The sequence below is a fragment of the Schistocerca piceifrons genome, chromosome 1 (genome assembly GCF_021461385.2).
Source record: "Schistocerca piceifrons isolate TAMUIC-IGC-003096 chromosome 1, iqSchPice1.1, whole genome shotgun sequence".
Taxonomy (NCBI): domain Eukaryota; kingdom Metazoa; phylum Arthropoda; class Insecta; order Orthoptera; family Acrididae; genus Schistocerca; species Schistocerca piceifrons.
The window spans coordinates 272,038,080-272,051,410 of NC_060138.1; the positions used below are offsets into that span (position 1 = coordinate 272,038,080).

General features: G+C 42.5%; 1 protein-coding gene across 1 annotated transcript in view; it reads left to right on the top strand.

Moving 5' to 3' along the window:
• LOC124710605 (melanopsin-like) overlaps positions 1–8,047 on the top strand; it is an 87,559-nt gene extending 79,512 nt beyond the window's left edge. The window contains exon 5 of the mRNA XM_047240943.1: positions 7,991–8,047. Within this exon, the coding sequence (XP_047096899.1) occupies positions 7,991–8,047 (57 nt within the window). The remainder of the gene's footprint in view (positions 1–7,990) is intronic.
• Positions 8,048–13,331: the final 5,284 nt, after the last annotated feature.

The following is a 13,331-nucleotide window of genomic DNA, read 5'->3' on the forward strand; positions in this document are numbered from 1 at the left end:
GAAACGAGAGATGGACATCCGTTCAGAGCTATGCAACATCAGCTCCAAAACACTGTCAAAATACGAGTCCAGACAGTACATGACAAGCCACATAAGACGGGGTGAAACCATCGTCAAAATCCACGAGGGAAACAGAGAATTAAGGGACGCACAATCCTTGGGAGTCGTCAACGTACTAAAATAAGTTAGCTGATATATATTGGCAGGTGGCAAATAGAACTGCACGCTACAGCGCTAGCCACGCACTCATGAGTGAAGCACCTTTACAGGCGCTTGTGTGACTACAATGAGAAATGAACGTAAAATTCACACAGTAGTAGCAGCTGGTGGAATACGCGAAATTAATTAAGATGGAGTAAACAGTACCCATCCATTCTCCTGTGTGGTTTCTGAGCAGTTGTCACGTGTTACGCCAACTGGTGGTGTGCTTCCACTGCCATTCATATTTAATGGAATATTCAGAGAGAATTAAGAAAAGCTACTCCCTTTGCTCGGTGTATAATGCCAGGTTTGTAATGCCGGGTTTGTGAAACTGATAATAGACATAAAATGCGCTGTCTGTGAACATGTGTGAATCCATCATGAAATGCTAGTATATGCGGCGTGGACTGTTCTTTGATCTATTTATTTGCAGTCGTGACATCTGTTCTGCGTCTTTCCCAAGTACTTTACAGTCAAGAAAATCAACGCGTATTCTGCACAATTCATAATCCAGGCAGAAAATGATGCCGTTTCTACAGTAGTGAAGAACTGTTAACGCTAAATAAACACAGAATAGGTGAATCTATCTCCTCCAGCTTGTATAGATTTTTTCAGTACCGACTATGGTGAACCTTTTATTTTGTTAAATGTTATTTCATTCTCTAAACCACTGATATGGTGGAAACTCGTAATGAGAGGTCAAATAAGTCATACATACTCTGTGATAGCTGTTACAAGCGGAAGACACGTTAGTTCAGTAACTGCGGTGGGTATTGATGCAAAGCAGAAACTTCTGTAGACAGGAAAGGTACTGAAAGAATCCCCCACTGCAAGAGAAAGAAATTAACCCTTATAACCTAAAACGACCTTCACAAAGCTCACTGCCTGACAAAAATGCGGAACATCCAGAAGGGGAGATGGAAGCGAAATGAGACTTCCCGGACTGAGAAGCTATCTGATGTTGTTTGAGTCATTATAAAATCGAAATAATTTTACAGAATTTGGGAATGTTATCCCATTTATCAGTATAACTTTGAACCTCCACTCCACCCCTGGCCCGGACGCATGTACTGATTCGGTTGCGAAGCGTGTCATAAAGACGTTGTGTTCTCTCCTGATGTGAACTGGCCCACATTCGTAGTAGCTGGTTCTTGGTATGCTGGCACTAGTACTGGGACGGAGTGGACGTCCGAACTGGTCCTACACACATTCTGTCAGGGACAGACCAGAGGATCTTGATGGCCATGGGAGTACTTCAACAACGTGGTGACAGTTCATTCAGACACGTGCCACATAGGGACGAGCATTGCCCTGTTGAAAAATGGTACCAAAATATTGCCTCGTGAGAGGTGACACATGAGGCAGCAGTATGTCTGTGATATTTCACACTGTGCCATCACAATTACCTAAATCACTACTATCACTACTAGCCCCCCCCCCCCCCTCCCGCAGTAGGGAGCTGCCATCTTGGGAGTACAAGGGGTAGCGTCTTGGGCCCTGAGCTGTGTTCGACATTACCTCCACATACTGGTGGCCCCTATTTCCATTCCTGTTGGCATCTCTTGGCCTATTCTTCTTTCGAACCCATCAGTATCAGGTTTAGAGGCCCGATGAAATCTTTCTTTTCTGACCTCAATTCATATCTTCAAAGCTAATGGCTTGTGGAATAGGGTGTTGTATCACAAATAGCTAGTAGAAGAAAACCCCGAAGAAAAGATCCAGTTGTATTACAGGATTAGTGGTGCGGGAGCGCCATGGGCTAGGAGATGCCACAACTCGAAAACAAAAGCTGGTGGAGGAGGTTGGGTTCCTAAGCTATGGCAAAAGAAAATGGTCAGAGGAAGGAGAATCTTGGAAACAAACCCACCGATGGCAGAGCCAGAGGCCTACTGGAGTTGTAATCTCACTGATCTGAGTACCAGTACCGTGCCTCAGAAATGTAGGGCTAGAAATATGACAACCAACGCTTTGAACAGTTGTAAGACATGAAATAATAAAAAATATTCGGAGAAGTGGAACAGGGAAAAAATTCTTTAATAACAAAGATGAAGATCTTAGAGATGAAATAAAACATCATGAAACCTCGGTATGTGGTATCCAAGAGACAAAAAAAGAAAGGCAAAGGGCAGAAGGAATATGACCACTGTCTGCTCATTTATATCGGAGTTTAGAGCTAAAGCAAGAATAGGGATAGTTAGCCACAAGAAATACAAAGATCTTATTGATGAACGCTAATACATCTGAGAGAATAGTTTTAGTAAAACTGAAACTGGCTCGTCACAAATTAAACATTATCTCCTTGTACAGCTAAGAGGATTGTAAACCTAGAACAGAAAGAGAGGCCTTCTACAATCATTTACAAGAAATTATCAGTCTGATACCTTCAGACGAACTTCCAGCGTCATGAGGGCTCTAATTCTCGTATTGTAAGTAGTGTCATCGCTACAGCTCACCAACGATTTAATGAAGACTTTGTAAATGATAATGGTGATGTTATAATAAGCACATGCTACACCAACCAACTGAGTATAAATGATATTTCCTTTTACCACAAAGAACAGTATAAATACACTTTCCAGGAGAGGTCTAAAATCTGCAATAGATTACATTCTTAGAAACCGGAACGTCCGTCCTCCGATGGCTGTCAGGGGTTTTAAACTCTGACCACGTAGGGAGTGATCCCTGCCTACTCGTGGCAAGAATCAGGCTGCGTGCAGGAGGGAAGAAGACTACAGAAAAACCAACAGTATAAGAAGAAAAACGTAATGCAGAGTCGTTATGGAATGAATATGCAAACAAGTTATAATAGAAACGATTAGCACAGAAAATAAAAGAGAAATATATTAATGCAGAAGATAAAGTAGATCAGGCTTGGGAGTTATAAAGCAAGTGAGAAAACAAACAGGACGTCATGGTTTCACAAAGACGTTACAAAAATATGTAAAGAAAGAGATGCAAATATGTGAGTAATAAAGTTGGAGAATGAAACTACATGCAGAGGAAGGAATTAAATGCCATTTGGAAAGTGAACGATATAAATGAAGAATGATTGGTTGAATACTAAACAGAGTAGTACAAACACACAAAATCACATAAAACAGATGAGAGATCAGGTATCATTATACAACAAAATGATGATGTAGCTGTCCCACATGCAGAGGTAGAAGAAGCTATAAACCTGTTAAAAAAGTAGAAAGTTTCCAGGGGAAGATAGGATTCACAATGAATTACTGAAGTGTGGAGCATATCCACTAACTGAACAACTAACCGGCTGTGTGGAATGGCTGCGGCGTTTAGGGCGCCATGTCACGGATTCCGCGGTCCCTCCTGCCGAAGGTTCCAAATGGTTCAAAAGGCTCTGAGCGCTATGGGACTTAACATCTGAGGTCATCAGTCCCCTAGAACTTAGAACTACTTAAAACTAACTAACCTAAGAACATCACACACATCCATGCCCGAGGCAGGATTCGAACCTGCGACCATAGCGGTCGCGTGGTTTCAGACTGAAGCGCCTAGAACCGCTCGGCCACTCCGGCCGGCCCGGAGGTTCCAGTCCTCCCTCGGGCTTGGGTGTGCGTTTTGTTGTTAGCATAAGTTAGTTTCAGTAGTGTGTAAGTCTAGTTCCGGTTTGTTATTGACAATAACGATCTATTGGAGCCTCACACAATACCGGCTGGTCTTTCTGACCCTTAACCCCAGACGGCTCACCTTGGTGTATGGCACTTAACTGAAATACTTCACACAAGGCACTCGAAATTGATGGGACTGCAGCAGTCCACCCTCAACCAATTGTACCGCTCTATGAGTAGGTGAGACGATGTCTTTATTTTTCGAGAGTATTATCCTACAGCGGCCTCCTCCAGCACCTGAAACACATTCAACCAACAAGTTTCTCTCCGACATACTATGATGACAAACTATAAGGTGATAAAACAACTACATTGTACACCAAAGAAACGAGCAACTAACCCAGATCTTAATAACGACCTGTTATCGAAAAACATAGTAAAGCAGTCATGGTACCACAAGAACAGACACAACCGATTTCTTTCCGTTAGATGAATAAACTTGTATAATTTCAGAGCGATTCTTGTGTTCAAAATTAGTGCATGGGGGTTTTACATTCATTTCACAAGCATGAAATATCAATATAGAACAATATCTTTCACGGATGTCACAAAGACACACAGTCAATTTTACATTCGATAGCGAGTCACAACGTACATTTCTCTCTCTCCTTGTCATTTTGTAACATCCCACAGAGGAAAACTGTGAACTACATCAGCAGCATTCTGTCTCCTATATCGAAAGGAGTTACCCTTTGTTGAATGTACTGGCTAAGAGTTCTGAGCAGACATGTAGATGGTCTCTCTCTCTATGCGTTTTGTAGCTGTTGCTCTGTCTTTGGCCAACCCTCTCTCCAATATTGTCTCAGAATTAGTTTGCAACTGATCAGAAGTAGGAATACACTACATTGGATGGCTCGTGATGGAACAGCATGAGCTGAGTCCCATGTAACCAATGCACATCGGTACTTTGCTTTGTGAGAGAGCATAACACGTATTCCACTCTTGCAGAACTGGGCGACGTAGGTGATATGGGCTGGCTTCTCATTACAATACTATAACTGCCGTTCTGCAAATACTGCCACATAGCTACTTTATTCACGGCACCTATCCAAGAGCACACAATCTTTGTAGATGTGTGAATTCTGAGGAGGTGAGGGCTCTTTATTGTTGTAAAGTAGTATGAGCCTGCAACACTTGAGAATGTTATGGTGATATAACAGATGGTTAAGAAGAAGGGGACGAAGTAGTAGAGAAAGAAGAAATGTATGACTTATGCATTATCAAGCTTCAAGACGAAGGAGTTTGAAACATTTCATGTAATTCACTTGTGCTCTCAGTTTTGTAGTTCTAGTGTTGTGGCAAGAGATAAATGATGATAGAACGTAATTGCATGTGGAACAATGGGAATATTTTGTAGGCTTTAAACCAATAAATCACGAGTGGTATGTATCATCAGCTATTAGTAGGACCAGTGGTAAAATTGAATGATTTCCATCCCCAGGCTGTCATGTAAATACGCTCATTTTTGGCCTATTTTCTTAAGTTTCATCTATTTTCCCGAATTTGTTTTGCAACTTTTGCCAGGTTTTCCGTAATTCAAACGCATTTTACCCAAATTTCAAAGGCCTACAAAACATAACTGAATGTGGAACAAGAAGGTATTCTGCAGGCCTTATGCCCACATTGTATCGATAGTACGCACAATCAGTCGTCAGTCACACCATTGGAGGTATGTAAAATATTTTCGGTTTCCTTGCCGCGAAAATTCGGGATAAGATCACGAGCTTCAATGAGACCTCCATCGTCATCGCCAGGAGCAACTGAATGTCTTCAGGGGGAGGGGGGGCGAAGGCAGCATAATACGCCACTCCGCAGCCTACAAAAAAGTTAAAAACACAATTAGGAGATATCATAACAATAAAGACAGGCGATAAAACTGGTAAAAACTGAAACATGGTGAAAAGGTTGGAAGAAAATATAAAAATAAATGGTTGGTGATGCTGATTAAAAACCATAGTAAAAAGAGAGGCACAATTAAAAAACATGGCGACAGTCTGGTTTCTGTTCGCAACAGTTAAAAACGTACATAGCGATAGTATGGAGGATGTTTGCAACACCTCAAAAGGGGACACACAACAGTGAACACTCATGGAAAACTGCACTATGGAGTACGAAAGCATATGGGGGGGGAGGGGGGGGGGAGAACGCAGACGGATGAGGGGGAAGAATGGGGGAAGGAGAGGGAAAGCAAAGAAAGGGGGAATCCGATGGAGAGAGACGACACAAAAAATCGATTTGGAGCGGGGGGGCGGATGAAAGAAGGAGTGAGAAAGGCAGTGAAGGGGAAAGAAAAAAAGACTCAGGGGAGAGACAGGAGTAAAAGAGAAGGTAGGAAGGGAATAAACAGGTGGCAGGGTGGGCACGAGAAGGAGTAGGGAAGGCAGTGGAGGGGAAAGATAAAGAACTCGAGGGAGAGAATGGAGTCAAAGAGAAGGTAGGTGGGAGAAAAACAGTGGTAATGGGGGAGAGGGAGCCTAGGCAAAGGACAGAGGGAGAGAGGGGAAGGTGAAGATCAGAGTTGATAGGATTTTGTGTTTCTCACAGAGGCTGAGCTCCGCAATTGCCCATTTCTCTAGTTCTCTATTTCCCATATGTCGTTGTTATTCTGCAGAACGGTCGGAAACTGTACGAAACATGTGACCTATATAATTGCTTCCACAGTCACAGAGGATATTATAAATTCCAGGGACTCTGAACCCGAGACCGTCCTTAACAGGAAGTATCATCTCCTTAGTTTTCTTAGGAGGACGAAAACTCGGTCTTATACCCCACCTGACCAGGACCCTACCGATTTTACTTGATATAGCGCCACAAAAAGGAAGAACCGAAATCGGTTGTTCATCCTGTGAGTGTGCAGCATATTCATGTTTCCTTTTCTTGGAGAACTCGGCCATTATATCGCGCGCACAATATCCATTCTTTCGGAACACGTACTTCAGATAATTTCGGACTTCAGGTGGTCCTCGTCAGAAACAGTTTTTTTTTCTATATACCAAAGTGTTCAAAACGGCCCTTTCCTGAACAGTACGATGGAAACTCTGTGCATTAAAATATAAATCGATATGCATCGACTTGCGGCACACAGAGTGTCCGAGACGCCCGTCCGCCTGTCATTGTACTAAAACGTCTAAGAAAGGCAGTCCACCTTCTTTCTCCATCTCGACAGTGAACCGAATGTTCGGATGTATGCTGTATATATGTCCCATGAATTGTTAGAGAGCTTCTGCACCGTGTGGCCAGACTATAATTGTATCGTCAACATTAAAATAAGGATGAACAGAGGGGAGCCGAATTCAATGCACGTTCCTCAAAATTCTCCAAAAAAATGTCAGCCAATGACTGAGACAACGAAGAGACCATCTTCAGACCGTCCGGCATTTCATAAAATTTTCCACCATACAGGATATAGATTGTCGTCATTATATGCCGGAACAATTTTATAATTTCAGGAGGGAAAAGATCCACCAGCATTTTCAAAGTGTTGTCTACAGGAACTTTTGTGAACAGCGATACCACATCCAGGCTCAGTAAAATCTTATTTGCACCAACTCTAAACTGATTATCTCATTGAACATCTAGGAGTTTTTGATTTTATTGCAGTTATAGGAGTCATCCTGCTCTCCTACCCACAACCTGCAAGCTGGCCAAATACTTAACAAAGCTGATGATTCCTACAGTCATTTTACCAGATTTTCCATAATTTCAACGCATTTTACCCAATTACCAGTCTTGCAAACCACTTTCTTCCACTACCTGTCATATCAACAAAATGTCTTATCACGTCGATCTTATGATGCTCTCAACCAATGATATTGCACAGCATGGTGCTCAATTTCTGTATCATTGCTCTGTCTCATTCCCCCCCCCCCCCCCCAATTACCAACATGTGAGTGATGTTGATTGAAATAATGAATTAGCAATATCCCTAATGCAAACTGCTGAACGTCGAGATGTTCTGTATGGGTATGGTCCTATTCGTATATGTGTATACTGGAAAGACAGAACTTATCCCAAACGTGTAGCTGCGACTTCAACAGGCTTCTTGGAAGGATCAAGTACTGAAATGTCATTGAGGACAAGAAATTTTAGCCTCATTGACTGTCCTGCTCCCAAAGTCTTTATACACAGTTAAAATTACTACAACACTCTGTGTCTTTCAGGGTGCATTCATTTCTACAGCTTACGAAGCTTTTGGTATACCAGAAGTCATGGTCTGATGTTTTGCAGTACCACTCATGAATAGGGGTATACAGCAGTTACATCTTTATAATGCAACCTCATTCCACTATTATGACACATATATCTATCATCTGTCCACCTTCCTCCTCCAGAATATGCAGTTGTATTGTTTTCAGTAATCCAACTCATGGCCAGTTTCGATTACTGTTTACTGTTAGTGCTAATAGTCCTTCCAACTTCTGCCCCAATCATAGCCAGATTCCCCATGCACGATGCTTAAAGTCATATGAAAAGCCTGTTCGCACACTTGCCTGTTGTTTCTACAGTTTTAGTTGTCTTTGTCATTTACACCAGTCCCGTTTAATGTCTTCGATATCGTGTAGCCCCAGTTTTCTTCTTCACACACATAGCACATTAACTGTGCTTGGAGTAGTAATTTCCTTCATAGGGAACGATTTAAATCTGTTCTATTCATTGGTTCCATTGCTTAATACTTCTCGGAAAAACGTTGTTTGCCAGAACCAGCTCTAATTCGTTAATGTTTATAGACGTTGGTATGGCGGGGAGTGGGGGAAATACTTTTAGCCTGCTTTAGTACAGCTCCTGTTATATTATAGCGCATCTTTGCTGGAGTCGGTGTTTTGAATCCTCACGTTATTTAGAGGTGAATCATTAAAACCGAATGCAGACATAGCATAATTTATAAGCTTTTCTCGGGCTTTAGTGTCTAGAAAGTATACATTGTAACCAAACGCTGCCAACCCGCATCAAAATATGTGTCAAAATACACGCAAATTGCAATAAACTACATCATCCATCATCACAACTCTAATATCCCCCACCACTACATGGCACCATACAGACTTGGCTTTTCGCCAGTACAGGTGATAAAACTTTACATAGGTCTTCGATATGTCCATGAAAACGACTTAGATTACAGACACATACAAGCAACACAACAGGTACAGTCCCAAACAGTTATTCTGTGTACTGACGCATTTACACTAGACTTCATGCATAAATACAGATAGCCAGCAGTAACATGTCCTAACACATTTGTACTGATTTAGTGGCGTTTTTCGATTCTTTCGATACCATCCACATGCATGTGCACTTTGTTGCTTGCTGGATGGGACTATCTATTTCCGTTTACATCATCCAACTCTGAGACATAGCCCCCAACACAGTCATAGTACCTAAAAACTATCACAAACACACACAAGCAAGTGGATTACTGTGGTAATGTATTGTGCCATCTTTGTTCAGTTGTACACACTCTCATACCAAAGCACATTTAGGCTATTTTGTATGTCGAATCACCAAATTGGGATCCCCCACATCCTACCTATACTGACACCTGAGGCGTCTGTGGTCTCCGACATTCAGCGTTGACAACTACAGAATGATTGGTTTACAAAGTGCTCTCTTCATAAACTGAGTCTTCAGTTTCATAACTGCAGCGATTCTTAGGCAGTGACTAGGATATGTGAGGTTCTGCAAATCCTGTATACAGATTTGCTCGACAGTTGTTATGTGTGGAAGAGACCGTGTTCTGTTCATGAAGTTAATGCAGCATGATTTGTAATTTCAATGTCAGACACTGGTACTAAGCATTTATCAATTTCCTCATAACATGTCGTTGTTTCATGCATTTCCCTTTACTGAAGACCATGTTGTAGGACTGATTCGACCAAATCGAAATTTTTGAACTGTAATTGGTCGTGAAGGGTGGGCACTATACGCTTCTATAAAGTTATATAGGGTATCTATCACAAATAATGTACGTTTGTTTTCCTTGGTGTAGAAGGTAACAGCGTTATCATCTTAATATTTCTCACCGTGGAGAGTGGGATACAAAACATGCAAGATGAGTATACGTCAAGTGTTGGAAATATATTTCCTGCATTGAAGTATTAACAATGTTGCATGCCACACGACTAATATATCAGAAAACCACACTGCTTAAACATTATAGCATGTTTAAGTGGAGAACCATGTGGTCTTAGGACTGTGTGTTTATTATCTACTATGATTTCTCTCTTTCCAGAATCTACCTGGTACGGACTTCAAACACTAGACCAATAATCCTGAACGGAGAGCTGACAGCAGATTATCCGAAAGGGGTCATAAATCAACACCTGGGTGTCATAAAACAATCAGCATAACCGTAGATGAAGATGGATTGGGAGGGGTGGGAGTGGTTTAAATGATCGGTTTAATTAATCAGCATATTAATTTCACATCAAAACTGCCGCAGAACCCCTTTACCATATAACTTCTTTTGAGATGTGGCGCTACCCAAGCACGACTCATGACCGTCCTCACAGCTTCAATTCTGCCAGTACCTCGTCTCCTACGTACTTACCGAGTTCGAGTTTCGGTCCGATACACAGTTTTAATCTGTCAGGATGTTTCCTACCGGCGCACACTCTACTGCAGAGTGAAAATCTTATTCCAGTCATTCGATTGATGACAAAAAATCATATAATTAAACGACTAATGAACACAGAGTAGGGACTGCAGGTAAACCGAACAAAGATTGCAGTAATGAGGAGCATCAGAATTGAGATTATCAATAAATTTAGAATCAACGTTCGGAACCACGAAGAAGGAATTTGCCTACCTTTGAATCAAAATAACACATAACTGACAGATCAAGGAAACTATAAAAAAATTTAACACAGTTCAACAGGGCAGTACTTGCAAAAACAGTTCTTTTAGTATGAAACAGGTGTTTATCTGAGGAAGAAATTTGTGAGAACGTACGTTTTATGCTAGTGAGTAGTGTACTATGAGAAAATCGAAAAGAAGACAACGGAAGCGTTCGAGATATGGTGCTACAAAACGATATTTGAAAGTTAAGTGGATTGATACCATAAGAAATGAAGAGGTTCTCGGCAGAATCGGCGAGGAAAACAACAAATGGGGACACTGACAAGAAGAAGGGACAGGATGCAGAATCGTCAAGGAAAGAAACATAAGGAGGATACTGAAAAAAGGAAGGGACAGGCTGATAGTTATGGTAATAGATGGACTTTCAGAGGACAAAAATAGTAAGGCCAGACAGAGTGGAATACATCCAACAAATAATTGAGAGAGTGTGGTGAAAATGCTAATCTGAAACAAGAAGGTTATCACAGTTTAGGAGGTACATCTACATCTACATGATTACTCTGCAATTCACATTTAAGTGCTTGGCAGAGGGTTCATCGAACCACAGTCATACTTAATCCCTTCCATTCCACTCCCGAACAGCGCGCGGGAAAAACGAACACCTAAACCTTTCTGTTCGAGCTCTGATTTCTCTTATTTTATTTTGATGATCATTCCTACCTATGTAGGTTGGGCTCAACAAAATATTTTCGCATTCGGAAGAGAAAGTTGGTGACTGAAATTTCGTGGCCGGCTGTGGTGGCCGATCGGTTCTAGGCGCTACAGTCTGGAACCGATCGACCGCTACGGTCGCAGGTTCGAATCCTGCCTCGGGCATGGATGTGTGTGACGTCTTAGGTTAGTTAGGTTTAAGTGGTTCTAAGTTCTAGGGGACTGATGACCTCAGCAGTTAAGTCCCATAGTGCTCAGAGCCATTTTCTTTTTTTTTTTGAAATTTCATAAACAGATGTCGCCGCGACGAAAAACGTCTTTGCTTTAATGACTTCCATCCCAACTCGCGTATCATATCTGCCACACTCTCTCCCCTATTACGTGATAATACAAAACGAGCTGCCCTTTTTTGCACCCTATCGATGTCTTCCGTCAATCCCACCTGGTAAGGATCCCACACCGCACAGCAATATTCTAACTGAGGACGAACGAGTGTAGTGCAAGCTGTATCTTTAGTGGACTTCTTGCATCTTCTAAGTGTCCTGCCAATGAAACGAAACCTTTGGCTCGCCTTCCCCACAATATTATCTATGTGGTCTTTCGAGCTGAAGTTGTTCGTAATTTTTACACCCAGGTACTTAGCTGAATTGACAGCCTTGAGAACTGTACTATTTATCGAGTAATCGAATTCCAACGGATTTCTTTTGGAACTTATGTGGATCACCTCATACTTTTCGTTATTTAGCATCAACTGCCACCTGCCACACGATACAGCAATCTTTTCTAAATCGCTTTGCAACTGATACTGATCTTCGGATGACCTTACTAGACGGTAAATTACAGCATCATCTGCGAACAACCTAAGAGAACTGCTCAGATTGTCACCCAGGTCATTTATATAGATCAGGAACAGCAGAGGTCCCAGGACGCTTCCCTGGGGAACACCTGATATCACTTCGGTTTCACTCGATGATTTGCCGTCTGTTACTACGAACTGTGACCTTCCTGACAGGAAATCACGAATCCAGTCGCACAACTGAGACGATACCCCATAGGCCCGCAGCTTGATTAGAAGTCGCTTGTGAGGAACGGTGTCAAAAGCTTCCTGGAAATCTAGAAATACGGAATCAACTTGAGATACCCTGTCGATAGCGGCCGTTACTTCGTGCGAATAAAGAGCTAGCTGCGTTGCACAAGAACGATGTTTTCTGAAACCGTGCTGATTACGTATCAATAGATCGTTCCCTTCGAGGTGATTCATAATGTTTGAATACAGTATATGCTCCAAAACCCTACTGCAAACCGACGTCAATGATATAGCTCTGTAGTTCGATGGATTACTCCTACTGCCCTTCTTAAACACTGGTGCGACCTGCGCAATTTTCCAATCTGCAGGTACAGATCTATCGGTGAGCGAGCGGTTGTATATGATTGCTAAGTAGGGAGCTATTGTATCAGCGTAGTCTGAAAGGAACCTAATCGGTATACAATCTGGCCGGACGCATCAAGATCAATCAGAATACTGATAATCCTAAAAAGAAATGTGAATTTCGACCCGGAGCAGTGTTCCCAGTGAAGAGAAACTCCTCATATTCTGACTCTGTGACCACCGCTTCCCTCGCGTCGAGTCCCACGAAGCACCACACAGCACATCCCAAGGGCTCCAGGGCTCCTACGTGCGACTTTCCACTTAACGACGCGCCGTCTGTCGTGTCCTCGCTGTGTCGCGGGGGAAAAAGTAAAGCGGGGATGGAAAGAAGTAAGGAAGGCGATAATGCAGCAGGGGAAGGTAGAGAGGAGCAGAAAGCGGTGAAAATCCCCGCGGATGACGAGGCTGCGTGCGCTGCCTGTTGCATGCATAACAGTCTGCCGCCGAGCGCAGGCCGACGCCACAGCTGCCGGCTGCGCGAGGGGATTGATTTTCGGAGTCCTCTTTACTTTCCGGGTATCGCCGCCTGTGTATCGGGAAAGAATAATTACCGTCGCTTTACTCTCACG